Here is a 17,167-nt window from a genome sequence, read left to right as displayed (position 1 = left end):
ATGTGCCTAAGAAATCAACCCTAGAGAAAAAAATTCCATCTGTCCGATTTTAAGCAGACAGATTGAATTGGAAAAGCAGTACAGGGAGCTGATAGAATTAACAGAAATACGTAGAAAAAAATTGGCGGATACAGTCAGAACATTTTCTCTTATACAGGAATCTTCAGAAATATCTTCTTGGATTAAAGGTTAGGAATTTTAAAGTAAAGTGTAGCTTTGAACTTAAAATATCATTGCTCTCTTGTAAGTAACATAAAATTTCAGAGAAAGGAGCATATGTCCCGGTAGACCATATTGGTGAAAGTGTAGAGTTTGTTGAAATTATGCAAAAAAAATTCAATGATTTTCAGTCAGACCTTACAGAAATGAAAATAAAGCTCATAGGGATATTAACAAAAACATAAAAATAACTGCCCTTGCTTGAAGATAAACTGAGACAGATGGTTTCTAATACGGAGTTAAAATTGAGTTTTTAATTTTTTTTCATATTAATGACATCTGATATTTTCGCAGCATATGAAATTCAAAATGCAACAACTTCAAGAAATCAGCAGAAACCGAGATTTACAGTTAAGTTCTGTTGATGACCTCCAAAGATTTTACAGGGATCTGGATGAAACTGAAGACTGGATTGAGAAGAAAGATAAAAAACTCGAAGATACTGATACTGGCGATAGTTTGAAAAACGTACGAACCTTGCTGAGAAAACACAAAGGCTTGGAGAATGAATTACGTGTCTTACTCTACAGGGTGAACAAATATACATTGAATATAATGATATTTAGGTTTATAAATTTACAATAATAAATCTTGAGAATATCGTTTTCGCTAACCGCTAGTACCTCTTTTTATACGTAGAATCAACTGAAATAATAAAGAATAAAGGTTTCAATTAGTAAATCTTTAGTTTTGATGAATTCGAGTTCTTAAAGTTCATGGTCTTCTGATAAACACTACGTACATTTTTGGAGCACACTGCAAACAGTCTTATAATTCTACGTATTTGTAGAATCGAAAATGAAAAAGGGTATTTTGAAAAAACTTTTTCTGCAGAAATATTCGAAAAGAATATGTGTCTTTGTCGTCACCATTTTTTCACAATGATCCCATTAACTCACGAACCATTGATTCTATACCCAAGGTAAATCATATTACTGGAATTTTCATCAAATAAGCTATCTAATGATGCAATAATATACTACGTGTGCCATTTGAAATAGAAAGTAGCAGTCTGTTTCCGGTATAACCAGAAGTTGTAGAGATCTTAAAATATTTTAGAGAGAAAAGTCATTGTCTCACATCCCAACATGCAAATTTTCAGCACAAACTTATGATTAGTTTTCTATAAATGCCTAATAGGCCATCGCGGTGAACAGTACTGTATAGTCGGTGCTGATTGTCAAATTATCATAATGTAATAAGTTCTATGGCATTTTATGGATATCTGAAATAAATTGCCATAGCTACCATGAAACTTTTCTAAAAAAGTGACCTACGTCAAAAAGTACCACAGATAAATGATGACAAGTGGGGTTTCTCGAAATCAAAATTTCGTGGAGATTATGAGCACGATATGGAAATTGGGCATTCCCACTGAAAAAAAATAGGGTGGTATCGTTGTTCTCCACTTTTCTATGCGCTGAGTGCTATCGATTCTGACAAAAATTGAATCATTCTCCTAGCTCAAAATTAACAGGAGTTATCGACCGATCAAACACTATTCAGCATTGACTCACCCAGTGGCGTACCCAGACATAAGCCTTATGGGGGATAAAGAAAAAAAAATTTCAATTTTTCCTCCTTTTGAAGAAGTTTTCCAAAGAATTTTGCTTACTCATAATAAGATTGTGATATATGAGGTTGTTACATATAATGGATATTCCTTCTGGAGGGATATATATCCCCCTTATCCCCCCCCCTTGGATACGCCACTGGACTCACCCTATATATAGACTCAAAATCTCAACCCAATAATAGGCAAAATTCATTTGATGACTATGGATTTAGGCCCTTATAATTCTGTTTTCGCAATTATTGAAAAACTTGATTCGGAAACGAATGTTTGAGCAAATTTTCACAAGTAATAATAAAAATAATCTTCTTAATCGTATAGATTGTTGAAAAACAATTCGTTTTGTCAACATCCAATTAATCAGAAACTATACATTATATTTCACTGAAATTTTGTATGTAGGTATACTCACATAGTAAAATGTCTTGGCCCCACCTATCAACTCCCAACTAGTTGAATATAACATGACAATTTTTGTATGTGGAATCTTCACTTCTTTATCACTTAAATGGAAATAATAAATCATCAAAAATGATCCTTGTTCGGGAGAATACAGGTGTATTCGAAGTTAATAAGTTCTGAGCGAATAACGAGAGTTGTAATATTGAGAATATTCCGTGATAAATGCCGAGACATTCAATTTCCCATATCGACCGGGCAAGTATACTGCCCGGGAATAAGCTTTATCGAACCACCAGATTGCGCAATATTTCACGGACTTCAGAAGGCGCATAGCAGCTCTATTCCTGGAACCGGCAGCTTTACCTGGGGACCAATGCCTGGATGATCCAGGTCAACGCCTACAAGGGAATACTATTATATTATATCGCAAAATTTACACGAAGGAATCGAACGGAATCTGCACGTCGAAGTCATTTTTTGAGGACCTATAGACGGGTGGTCTCAACCACTACCATGAGGAGATGGTTGCATTTCTCAAATTTGAGGGCAAGAAAACCTTTAAGAGTATCTCGACTATCACCTGGACTTACAGCTACCCGTCGGCAATTGGCAGAACACCACCAAAACTGGCTTTTGCCACCATGGCGTAACGTAATTTCATCGGACGAGTTACGATTCGGTTTATAAAGTGATAGTCGACGAGAAAGGGTTTGGAAAGGTTCAGGCAGACTAGAGCGACTCAATTTCACCTGGAAAGTTGTACCCTTTCAAGGCGGATCGATAATGTCCTGGAGTGTATAATATTCGGTCGCCTCTTATTATATTTGACCGAAAAATGACAGAAAACTTCATTGAAAAAATCATTTTTTCTTTGTCCAACGAATTTAAGGATAATTTCATTTATATTTCATTTATCAGGATGATAACGCCTCACGTGAATATTCGATTCAGTCGTAGTCGTGGAAGCATAGCCGGGATATCCCCATGAATTTCTGCGCTTGAGATTATCTTCAACCCAGTCACACTGAGATGCAGAAATCCCTTCCGTCTTCGCCTTGCAAGCAGCTATTCACAAGCAAACAAACGCCGTTCGACTTCTCTCGGCTTCAACTCGTACGGCACCCAATTTCCTTGTTTCTGAAACATGACTTTCAGGCGTTTCATAATGGCTTGTTGCGTCACTTCCAATGATCCTGCCAATTCTTGTTGCGTTTGACAAGAGTCTTGATCAAATAAAGGTATGAACAGACCGACGTGGACTGCGGGAGCGGAAGCGATGCGTCAGATGCTGTAGCGGACAGATTGCATAGCATACACTAACGCGATAATAATAGGACAAAACAACTGTGCGAACTGCGGGAAAACACTGCAACTCGCATGTGTTCTATTCGTACCGATATGCACTTCTTCATATCACTCAATAGTCAATACTGCTCTGAGAATCGATGAAAAAAATCAACCAGAATTCAAATGATACAAAACACACCTGACGTTTAGATTTCAAACAGGGAGGGAATTCCTAGATCTGATTTTATTCATAAAATTAAAGCAAATTCAACAAATTATTTATGTATTTTTTATGTGTGATGTATTTTATATTGTAAGTACTTTTTTATGTTTCTCTGGCTATCAAAATGATAGTTCCTCTTCATCACATATATAATTACAGTATGGATTTTTTTGCTGAATGTCTGAATTACTGTCCTTGTAGATTCGTAACCTTGAATTGTATCAGACCAGATGATTTTCGTGGAGAGATATAAATTACATCTTGAAAATGTATATAGATTGATACTTGCTTACATTAGTAAATATGATTAAATTCATCGTTTGACGCAGTGATGGAATCCTCATGAGATATTCACGAAATTTCTATTGATTTTCTCACTATGTGCATTCGTATATCTGAATTATTGATTACTTTAACTCCCACACCGGCCACACCTCGCCTTCACTATGGCAGTGACGGTGATATATGAAGTCTATCAGCATGAAATTTCATGAATATATATATTTCTCCTTTATCAGTAAGTCACTTATTATTTCCGAAATTGTAGATGATTTGAATTAAATTTTCAAGGTACGCATTCAAAGAATTACAAATGAGTTACTAGGAGCATAACTTTGTCAATTTCCTAATGTCAATCAATAACAAGATGAATAATAAGGAAAATGTTTGACTGATAATGATACAAAATTATTGAACTTCATCGAAAAAAAAAATTAAATCACAAAATAGTAGATAGACAATCGTGGATTATTTGTGGAAACCCGTTTGACTTTATTGGATTATTAGCATTGCCTGAAGTTGAACTAACTTCTCAGAAACTGGTAATTTCACTTTGTTTTTCGAAGTCCTTTTCCAATTCGTCAATAATAATAAATTTTCAGGTATTGAATTCACTATGAAATCTGTCATGATTTTATAATAATTCTCCAAATTGCCATCGAAAGCGGAAACTGCAGATAATGCGAAGTCTAATCTGATAACATCTAATTCCGCATTATTCATATATGAATATTTCTGAAACTTTATTTGAAATTACTGTAATAAACCCCTTCTTTGGGGGTATATATATGTGTCAATGGAAGAGCGGCTTTCCACTGACTAAAAATAAAAAAGATATGATGTTATTGTGGGTTCGGCCCGTCGCACTAGGGACAGGTCTTTTTGTTGATTTTTTCTTTCTTGGGGACAGGGTTATATTTCCAAGTTAATCAAACTCAATTGATTCTTTAAAATCATATATAATAAAGCAAAAACCAAAGTTACAATATCCAAAAATTTGTACTATTTGACTCAACGGCCAAAACTTTCAATACAGAAAAATATATCTCAAATGATCCACTAATTATTCATTGAACATTGAATTTGGGTGAATCAGGACTACTCAACAAGACAAAAATAAAAAGAAACCCTACAGATCGTTAAACTGTTACTTGCCCTTATCCCGCGGGGCTAGGTTGGTATACCTAGTTATAATAAACTCTTTTTCAACTTTTCACACGAGACGTGTAATTCTCTTTTATTCACTTCACCCCCGAATCACGCACTCAAAGCTAATCTATCTTTATAACAAAACAAAATTGAAACTTTATCTAAAACCCCTGTTTTCCTACTTCTGAGTCTGACCTAACTCGTCCTTTCTTAGAGTAAAACAATTTCTTCTTTCTTAAATACTTGAAGTTCCTTGAACTAAATCATCTACGGAATTTTCCCAAAAAAAAAAAATAGAACTCTAATCTTCAAAAAAATTGCTTTGCTCTAATTCCGGTACCGCGACCGACGTACTATTCCCGTTACTATTGACTTCAATGAATCCCCGATCGATACTGCCTAATTTTTCTAATCCATTTTCCCAATTGATCTCTTACAGAGGGGCTTAGTTGAGGGAATTAAAAGCAATTTCATGTTATTTACCAAATATTTTTCCAAAGAATTATTCCGTTCAAATATATTAGATCATCATAACTACGTATTGAACCTTCAAAGACAAATTTAAAAACCGTGTTGACCACTCAATTTATGTGGCATTAATGATCAATATACTTGAGGTACAGAACAAAGAAAGTGCTGAAGGATCTAATTATGAATTATCGACAATTCGAACCTCTCACACTGCGTAGAATTTGGTTCGATTAAATTTGGAAGGTTTTACCAATTTCCCATTTATTACATTACAACCTATAATGAATCGCAATTTTCAGCAGTCAGTCATGTTCAGAATAATTATTGATTACTTGAAGAATTGTGTTCCTCTTACTGATCATTTTCTGCGATAGTAAAAATATTATGGGAATTACGGATTGGATTGACTGAAAGAAGTTAATTGCATTAATTCATTATCGAATTGTGCATAAATTTTCATTCGTTCAATAATTTTTCTTATAAAAATCATAAAATGCTGAGCTCAGATTTCATGAATTCATGTTGTAATTCAGGAATTGGAACTGAAAAAATATCAGATATTATTTGAATCGTTAAATCCTCAGGAATATACCCGAATTATTGGCACAAGAATTATATTTGTGATGAGTTGATTATATTTTCAGTTTTTGATCGATAATTTTTTCAGTATATAATGAGTTATACGATAGATAATGTGACTTTCATTTGTTATTCAACAAACAATGTTTCTCGCACTTGTGCCGTGTTTGTGCTACAGTTTGAATTAATAAATTAAATTATCATTCAATTAAACTTTAAACTCAATTCCAAAATGTTTGCTACGACTGGGTTGTTTGCAACCTGTTTTCTCAATTCATTGTTCTTCGAAAATAAGAACTAATAAGAATATTGTCCGTCCTATTTATTGATATCCTCAGAGATTAGACTTTAGAGAAAGATAAGACATCAATTTGACACAAAAAGATACTATGAATATAAGATCTTCCTAAATTGGAGGTACGAACTGAAATGAGAGATTCCTTGAAACCGCAAACGATTTGTTTTCCAGATACAGGGTAGGGGAAATGCGGACAAAATGACATACTGTTTACTTTTTCAATCATATATGTTTAGTTATTGCATTAATACTCCCATTTTGGTACTAAATACTACCGTTGGTTAATTGTTTTAAAGTATCATGAGCTGAGAATTGAAGTGAACTACAAAAATAAAAGATATACGAAGTTATTTTGAGTAATGGACATAATGACATACATAATATTCAAATGCGAAGTTCGCAAATAAACGTTTTGGTTCTTTTCGAGACAGTTGCAAACGATGTATGAGTCCAGTGAAAACACTGAATGCAACGTAGCAAGTGCCGTATCAAGGGCGTGGCAAAGGTGGTATTTGACACGGGCCCGAGGTCAGCAGGAGCGCCTAAAAAATATCAAAAGAAAAATTATTGGAGCACCAGGCGAAATATCTCGAAAGTTCCAACTCGGTTTTCATGTATACGCCTCGCAACGAGCGATGCCGAGGAATCTGGAAACATTCAAAATATTTCTAGCCTTCCCTAGGATTTGCGTGCTAAGCCTAAAATAATTACAAGAAATGAACAAAACTTAAGGTCAGAAATAATATAAATATGGCTATGTTTAAGCGTGCCGTAATCTAGTCATAAGTATTACGGTCGGCATGTGTGCTTACTCCTATTTTCGCGAGTTTTTTGCGCTTCATCAAGATTGTCTGTATTTCTTCGACAAACGGTACCATCTATTTTTGTGTGAAGTGTGTCTGCTTCTTCTTTGATACAATTTATAACGATCGGTTTTTTAGATATTCAGGAGTTATATCTTAACTTATATCTTATGTGTATTTCAATGGTTTCAATAAAAATAAGTAAATTTATATATACAGGGTGTTTATGAATGGATCCGAAACAAATGAGGGGGTGATTCCTTATCAAAAAATAGGGTGGGTCTTCTATATAAATTTTTTTTCTAAACCCTTTCCCGCTTATTTACAGCTCCCTGAAAATGGCACCTAAAAAATAATTTTTAATTTTTTTCTTGAAAACCAGAAATTTCCCAAGAATTAAATTAGGCTGATATTTCATGCGAGCGAGAAGGTATTTAAAAAAAATGTTGGTGGTGTTCCTTTATGATTCCAAGGGGTAGGAAAAGCCACCCCTCCAACTTGTTTCGCAATAACATTTTCTTCATTCATCTTTTACAATAAAAAAATTGATTTTGGATAGACTGATTCATTTTTAACGAATAACGTGTCTTGTAAGTTTTCACTAAAATTCACGGTTTTTGACAAAGAAAAATATCAACGGATAATACGCCTGAGATGTGGGGGTTGGAATTATTTTCGACCTCGAAATTATCCAATTATCGGATGTCAAAATGATATTTCATTTAGAACTGTTGGTACAAATATACATAAGTATATAAAAAATGTAACAAAAAAAAAATAACATATAATCTTTTCACAAATTGAAAACTGAAAGACCACCCTATTTTTTGACAAGGAATCGTTCCCTGAATGTTTTCGCTACTATTCATATACACCCTGTATAAAATTGTGTATTATTTCAAAACTTCAACGCAAAGATATGACTTGAATTATGAACAAAAAATACCATGGGGCCATGCACTCCCCCTCGCGGACCTGATAAATATAAAAATGTATCCTGAAAAATCGAAAAATATGCGTTGGCACTCACAAGGGTGAAAGATTGGATATGATCTAGAATGGTAGAAGACAGGTTGAATTTGTTGACATTATTCTGAATATGGTAATTGAGGCCTTGTCCTTTATGCAAAAATAATGGTTTTCCTTCTACTTTCTTGCGCCTGAGTTTTCTTATGAAATAAATTCACATATATTTATGAAATATATCAAATTTTTTTTTAACTTGTTTTTATCCTACAAAAATTTGTAAACTGAATATGATATGATTCACTTAAATCCATCTTTCTATAAAAAAACACATGATCACTGGGTCAAGTGTTTTTTTATAGAAAGATCAGGTACCAACAAAAATTTCCGCTATATTGGTAACTTATATGAGCCGTGACTTTCCATGCCCCCCCCTCAAACATCGTCTGGATCCGCCCCTGAATGAATATGAGACGTTTTTTTTGTGCTAACTTCGTATCACCCTTTTTATATATCATTTTGATAACCGCAATTTTGAGAATATTCGGATAAATTCGATCAGATAATATTTTATATCTCGAAATGGTCAATATTGGTACAATACATAGATTATGAATAAATATTCCCTGTTATTTGATCAACACCTGATGAATTCGATTTATTTGAGTCATGGATAATATTCAAAACCTCTGACCCTGTAGCTGAAAAAAAAAAACATAGAAGAACTCACCCTATACGTTGACCAAATTTTTATATGGAATCTTATCATTTATTTCCTGTATTATATTAATGTAAAATCTGATCATTGAAATAATTAAAGACCTGACAAGAATCATACAAAAATATGCGGTCAATCTACAATTTATATTTACCATGTCTAACTTCAACAGCAGAACCTATACTCTCACCAATGATTGCAAAATGATTTGTTTGAAGACTGCTTGAATAACTTGACAACGAACTGTCTTTCAGCTGCCAGCAGAATTTCTTATAGATTCAAAATTATTTTAAAAACCACAAAAAATATTATTATTCTTGACCGATCTGATGAAATTTTCTAATATAGAATTAATTGAGGAACAAGAAGGCCTTTACCAATCGAGACTGGAGTTCCGAAAACTCAATCGGAAATACGACGAAATTAAAAATTGGCTAAAACAAAAGAAGGCATTCCTAGTTCTTGAGGAGGATGTGTTGAATTGCTTCGATAGTGTACAAAAATTGATAGAGGAACACAAGGAATTTGAAATTGTTTTTGATAACGAGGAAAAAAGAATCACATTTCTAGTTGGAGAGGAACCTGATGTTGAGAAATTGACTGAAATTCAAGATTCAGTGATAAATCTAAGAAGAACATCGGTAAGCGATTCATTTAATCCTATTCGAATTAGATGATTACACAAAAATAGTTTATGGATTGGTCGTCAGAGAACTGAGGTTGAAGAATGAAAAACATTTTGCAGCTGGTAAGTCTCTTACAATGGAAAGGAAGAAATATAATATTCTTAAGACTATTTGACAGATTCTATCAAGTGACTTTTGTAAAGATCGTTTCGAAATTAAGGAATGAACTATTGTTAAATTCCAACTATAACACTTCATTAAAGTTCGTCAAATACTGGGCCTAACCGTTAAAAACTTTGTTAAAAATACGACTTTATTTTCAACACAGTCACCTTAAAGAGTGATACATGTACTGTACTCCAATGCTTCTCCAACTTTTCAATACTTTTTCTGTTGTAGGATTCGTCTTTGATTTCGGAATAGGCTTCAACTCGGCATATTATACCACACCAGAAGAGTTTTATGCATAAACTAATAAACAGTAGTAGTACTAGTAACTGTTATTTATTGTTGAACAAATGGCCACCGACCTAGGGTCTTTCAGCCTTTAAATTTACATTTTTTTATACTTAAATATAATACACTTTATAACATAAAATAATTATTTAATTGGTATTCAAAATTTTCAATAGAATTTGTGTAGTGTTTTCTTGTTGACTTATTCATTCCTTCGTCATGGTATTGTTCAATTATATTCTGATGTTTAATGAGTTTAGATTGAAACTTCTTGTTGAGTCTCTTGATCTTTTCATTTATCTGTTCAATTCCTGTCTTTTCATATAAAAGTTGGTTAGGGGGATTATGTAGAACATTATTTGGATGTCGCATTCTCGTTATTTTTCTCAGGGCTACTGTTTCTGCGACTTGTAGATTTTTCATTGCTCTAGATTTGCAGTTTGCATACAGTGGGCGAGCATATTCGATCAAAGGCCTGCAAATTGTTTTGTATATTTTTGCTGCGGTATGGATGTTGATTCCTTGTGTCTTATATGTCAATTTGGCGAAATATGTGGCTCTGGAAATAGTCTTTTTCTTTATCATCTTTGTGTGAGCATTAAAGTTGTATCTGTTGTCTATTTGAACTCCTAAATATTTTATAGTTGGTGACGGTTTTATATTTATTCCATTGATTATTATAGATGGTGAATTTGGGCTGATTGAGTGATCAAAGATGATAAACTGAGACTTATTTGGATTTGGTTTCAATCTCCATTTGTGGAACCATGTTGTGATCGTATTTACTTGTTCTTGTAGGTTTTGTATGCAACCTTGTATTGTTTTTTCATGTACCATCAATGTTGTATCGTCAGCAAATTGTAGCAGATATTGATTTCTAGATGGATTAGTGTACATATCATAACAATAAAAATTGTACAGTGATGACGAAAGTGGAGATCCTTGAGGTGTGCCTTGATCTGGACTAAAGTGGTTGGAAACAGTATTATTTATTTTAACAGTTAGTTTTCTGTTTTCTAGGAAATGTTGACATATCTTTATTAGGTAGTAAGGGCATTTTGTTTCATTTAACTTATATAAAATTCCTCTGTGCCACACACTCTCAAAGGTTTTCTGGATGTCCAAGCATAAAGCAGCAGATCTTGATTTTCCTAACGTTGAGTTCTGTACATTAGATATAAAAATTGAGAGAGGATGGTTTGTTGAATTTTGTTCCTTGAATCCAAACTGAAAATTTGGTATATGTTTATTTATATGTACATCTAACACTTTCTTTATTAATTTTTCGTAAAATTTTCCTAGTACTGGAAGCAGGGTGATAGGTCTGTAGTTTTCAACTTTCCGGGTATCTGTATTTGGTTTATGAATATTTATTATGATGCCTGTTCTCCAAATTTTAGGGAATATGCTGTTATTCAAACAATACTCATAAATTTCCCTCAGTTTCTTATGTGTACTCTCATTCAGTGCCTTGACAATGGACCATGAGATGTTGTCGACTCCTGGTGTAGTATTTTTAGATTTATGAAGGATTTGGTAGTAATCTTCTTCATTAATTTCGATTGACTCACTATTGATGTTTCTAGTCTTGTTAGAATCACTCTCATACCATTTATTTACCCTGTCGAAATGATTTTTATCAAAGTTGGCATCTTCATTTAGTTTGAAGGTGTTCTGATGATGATTTGCAAACAATTCACAGTTTTCCTTATCTGACTGATATTCTTTCACATTATCTTCAAGTGTGGGAATTTCATATGTCTGTTTGTATCTAGACAGTTTGTTGACTTCTTGGAAAAATATTTTACCCTTGTAATCATTGATCTTGTTACAAATTATTATCCAGTTATGTTCTTTATACTGTTGTATCATCTTGTGAATATTTTTGTTGTAATCATTCAGGTCTTTTTTGAAACTAGGATCTCCTCTTATACGATATTATCTGTCCATTTTTCTTTTATATCTGATCATTTTAATGATATATGGAGGAAGTTCATGTATGAATGGATGTCTTGAAATCATGGGTGTGTGTTTTTTTACACTATCGGATAAGGCATTGTTGAATCTTTCTATATATTCCTCATTTAAAAGTACATTTTCGTTCTCTTCAATGAATGCTTCTACTTCCTTGTTTACTTTTTCTATTTTGCACTTGCTGTAATTAGGTATAATCTTTTTCAGTTCTTCTTTTGGTTCTATAATCAGGTCAATTTCAACAACCATTGCCAGATGATCTGATCCCAAATCAGGGGTTAATTCAATTTGCTTAATATTCTGCTTCATATTGTTAGTATAAAATATTAAGTCAGGAGTACTATCTTCATTCTCATTCATCAAAAATGTTGGTGGTGTTTCAGCTTTGGTGAACTGTTTGCTTTTCAAAAAGTTGTTGATTTGTTGCTTATTGGCTTTGTTCACGTTGAAGTCTCCTATTATAATAGCATATTTGCAGAGGGACGCTTTTATGAAGATACTTTCTTCTATCTTGGATGAAGGGTGAACGTATACAAGGAATATATTATGTAATTTTCCTTTTTTGAAAGGTAGAGAGGAATGGGTGACTTCATTCAGCGGATTGTTGATAATTGGTGAATTAGCTTCTTCACATCTTATGCTTGGATGACACTGTACAAGGCTGCCACCTCTCGTATTTTGTATTTGGTGTCCAATCTCTTGAAGTTTTGTCCAATTTCGGTATTGTGTGTTGTCTGAATCTTTATTTTTTGCTTCAACAAACATTGTGCATGAAATATTGTCATGTTCTATAAAGTGGTTAATTAAGTGCTTTTTTGGAATATAACTGTTTATGTTGTTGTATAGCAATTTAATTGTCGACGTGAATTTGACTATTGTTCTTGCTGTTGATAGGTTCAGTTGCGGAGGGTTCTTCTGGATCTTCTAAATCCAACAACAGCACATAAAATCTATTCCCTGTAAACACCACTGTTGTATCTACATTATATTGACTAATGAACCTCTTCTTGATTTTATGTAAGAGTTCATTTCTATTGGTGTTTTTTGGTTTGTTGAGTTTACGGCAATATGTATTCACTATGTCATCGTGTATAGTTATGTGGGAATGTATTCTCGTCATTTTCTTCGTTAGATTTTCTATTTCTCTAGTTTTTTTATTTATATTTTTTACGTTGACGTTTGGAATGCCTTCGATTGGTTTCCTTGGATGATTGGGACATTTTATGGACCATGCTAAGTGATCTTCAGCATAGCAAGAAGTACATTTTGGTGTATTGGTCGACTTACATTGGGATATTTTATGTGGTCCCTGACATTTTGAGCATTTAGGTAGGCTTTTGCAATTTTCAGTTGTATGGTCAAACATCCAGCATTTGCTGCAAGGGACAGGTGTTGGTTCTGGTGCATGGCTGGGGAACACCATGTAGTGGCGATTCATATAAAATAGACCATTATTCAGTAGTGTCTCAAATGCATTTATTTCTCCTGTGATAATTCGTATGTATCCTGTTGGGGAACTGTGTATTCTTGAAATAATTCTTTAACAGTATCGATGTTGAATTCCGATTGAAGTTAGACGTTGACTTATTTCTTCATCCTTGATGTTCTTTTTTACTGATGCCATAACCACTGAATAAGTTTGTTGAGGTTCTTTTCTTTCGATTTTTTGTTTTTGGTTTTTAGTTTCTTTATAGCTTGTAATTTTTTTCTCTGATTTTAATTCATTTAGGGCTTTTTCTAGTTTTATTTTATCATTATTTGATTTTAAAAGAAATCCCAATTTGGTTTTCAGAACAACGTCTTCTGAATTCGGAAAATTGGAGTTCCACATGATAGCCATTTGGATTCTATTTACCTCATTATTTTCAGGAATAATGCAAAATAAATTGGAGTATTCTGTGTATTTAATTTCATTCATCTTTGGTGAAAAGTATTAGTTTATATTTTTTGTTGGATTGTTATTTATTTGTTGGGTTTTTTTTTGTGTTGTTCCTGTAGCAGTTATTGATGTCACATTATTCATGTTATCTATTTCCATGTGTTCAGAGTTGTTTTCATTTGTATTTGTTTCCCTTATTAGTTGTGATTGTTTGAATATGACATCTGGGGATTTGCTTTCATTTTTCTTCTTTGCAGTAGTATTTTTAATATTCTTCTATTTCTCTTTCTCTTGGAAGTACCTTCCTGTAAAAGGTTTTTCTTTTTCTTCATCTCCCTCCGAAGTCCCGTAGGAAGTGGTACCGCTAATCTGAGACATTTCAGAAAGATAGAAATCCTCAAATTTTGCAGCGTTCGCCGAGATATAAGAGTCAATTTTATTTGTTTATATTTTAATTCAAAAGCTGTCAATTTATTCGCTATCAATTTAAATTCTTATCAATGAGAACGTAGATTATAATTACATGTGCTCAGCATGAAAGCCAGACACAGACTGACTAATAAACATTTTTCCAATATTTAGAAACTGTAAGCAAACGAGAGCAAGAAATCCGCTAGATCATGTTTGAGTAAGAGCACTTTCACAGATATAGGTATCACCATCCGTCTTGATCACTGTTCTCTGAATCCTATTTTCCAAATATGATTTCATTAATTTGATTTGATTATCTCTAATTCCGTGAGCTTCAAGTTTTTTCGGCAATATTGCATGATCGATAGAGTCAAAAGCATTGGAAAAATCAATGAACACAGTCAGCGGTATATTGCCATTCTCCAAGGAACCCATTACGTTCTTCACCAAGTTGAAAATAGCGGTCTCTGTACTTCTCTCCTTCATAAATCCATGCTGGTGAGGAGAAAAAATTCCAAACCTCCTGAAGATATTAAATCTATTTGAAAGTATATTCTCAAATATTTTGGAGAAACCGGTGAAAATGTTAATTTGGTAATCGGTAATTTGATAAATCCTCTTTATATCCCTTTTTATATTAAGACGTGTGACGTCTGTTTCAGTGCTACCACAATTTGAACACGAATTTTCGAAAAACTCACTGAAACCTTTGACTATTTTCCTTGGATCTCCAGAAGGCAATGGATATTGTATATTTTCACTCCTTATAGATCTCACAATTTGCCAGACTTTTTTTGTTTCGTTTTGTGACATGTATATATTTGAGCAGCATAATACTTTTGTTTATATTCTCTTATAGTGTAATCATATTTCCTCTTCAGTGCCTTATATTCATTCAAATATTTAGGATTGACCTTGGAAATCGTAAAAAGTTTTTCAGGCTGAGCTTTCAGATGTTTTATTTTAGTGTCAAATTTGTACTTTGATGAATGCCTCATTTTGATGTCATGCTATGGAAAATTTTCTTCAATAAATTTTTCTCGAGAAAAGTTGAAAAAGATTTGAATAATTAAAGATAATTTCCAGAATTAAAATGTTCACAAGAATTATTTACTAGTATTATCTGAAAGTATTCCCAAAATAGTAGAAATTTAGACCTTATTTTTCACAACAAGTGGTTATGTAACAACAAATTGACAATAAATATAGCAAAGAATATCTACATGGTTATAAAACAATTATGATTGATATAAATTTGTACCTGAACAGATACAAGCTGAAAGAGGTAGCTGAATATAATTACAAAATAAGTTAGAATATGCTTGTTGAAAACATTCAAAAAGAAAATAATTCTTTTTTGATACTCGAATAAGAAGGCCATACTAAAAATTAATTTATAGCACTTCTTCTCAGATATCTCATCCCTTATTGAGGAAACATGCTGAGCTATCCGTTCAATAAATTACAGAGTTCAAAATATCACATCTAGTTTATCAACAAACAAAAATTTGCAATATAGAAAGAATAAAAACATTTGAGCAGACTGAATTAAATAATAAACTGCTAACATCTAACTCAACAATAAAAGATCTTAATGAGTGCCATAATTATAACGTAAGAAATTGTCCAATTTGAAGAAATTATTACTCCTGGTCACAAATGACTCAAAATTCACTGTTATATGCAAGAGTAAGGGGTTAAATCAAAAATTGTTGAATTTAGGCCCTGATAACAGCAATGAAATACTTGTTTGGGGGTCAGCAATAAATAATAATAGATATAATAAGTTCTATTTTGATTGAATTGAGACTAAATTGCTTCTCTCTGCAAAAATAGAGGAATTTATTCACAGAAGCAACAATAATAATACAATAACAAACCTGCAAAAATAGAGGGAAAAAAATTTTTAAGCCTCTAATTCCTTTGCACAATTCTCAAATAAAACAATATTTTGACAATTCTGCAGATTCAATTTGACATTTAAAGAAAATCACACTAATGGAAACGTGATTTTCTTTACATCTCTCAGAGAGAGAAAAATTTGCAATTGATAATGTACATTATTTTTCATTCATTAACAACTACTGTATCAAGATCATAGATTGAACTATAAATCAAATAGTTTGACAACGTTGTGTCTAATCCTTCACAATAATACCTATATCTGTATGATATATTTAGTTTATATTTGTCTAGAAATATATTCCAATTCTAAAAATGACAAATTTAATAATCAACCAATAGAAAATTCAAAATGACTAAAATTGTACGAATTGAGTAAACGGTTAATAAATTGAACAACTAAATCAACATAAAGACAGACGTAGGTTTCGGAATTTTTGTATGTAATAATACAATTTTTCCTCATCAGTGCCTTATAGTTCTACGAAATTATTGAATTTACAAACTCATCACGTGTATATCCACTCCATCAGAATTGCAAGCAAGAAACTACTAACTAACTAAACGTAACGGTTACTCTAGTGAGGATTCACAGATCAAGCCATTACTGAAGGTAGTCATAGATTTCTTTCTTTTTATTCTATTGAAATACATATACAAATCGACATTCACAGTTGAATCAACAATTTCAGGAATTTTAAATTTATCAATTAGTAGTTACATACTCTCTTATCAATTAATGATAACATCAAATTATAAAAGTTGAATGAGTCTTCTTGATAATGGATATTTAATATATATCAAATAATTTAACTTTGTGTCTAATCCTTCCCAATAATATATCTGTATGATATATTTAGTTTATTTTTGTCTTGGAATATATTGCAATTCTAAAAATGACAAATTCAATAATCAACCAATAGAAAATTCAAAATAAATAAATCTGTACAAA

At 32.5% G+C, this 17,167-nt stretch overlaps 1 protein-coding gene across 1 annotated transcript in view; it reads left to right on the top strand.

Moving 5' to 3' along the window:
• Positions 1–264: 264 nt before the first annotated feature.
• The window catches only part of LOC123686188 (spectrin alpha chain-like), a 42,721-nt gene continuing 25,818 nt past the window's right edge, over positions 265–17,167 (top strand). Inside the window, exon 1 of the mRNA XM_045626198.1 lies at positions 265–750. Coding sequence (XP_045482154.1) covers positions 517–750 — 234 coding nt within the window. The 5' untranslated portion in view covers positions 265–516. The remainder of the gene's footprint in view (positions 751–17,167) is intronic.

The sequence above is a fragment of the Harmonia axyridis genome, chromosome X (genome assembly GCF_914767665.1).
Source record: "Harmonia axyridis chromosome X, icHarAxyr1.1, whole genome shotgun sequence".
Classification (NCBI taxonomy): Eukaryota; Metazoa; Arthropoda; class Insecta; order Coleoptera; family Coccinellidae; genus Harmonia; species Harmonia axyridis.
The sequence above is the reverse complement of the archived record's forward strand: the minus strand, read 5'-3'. Positions and strand labels throughout refer to the sequence as shown.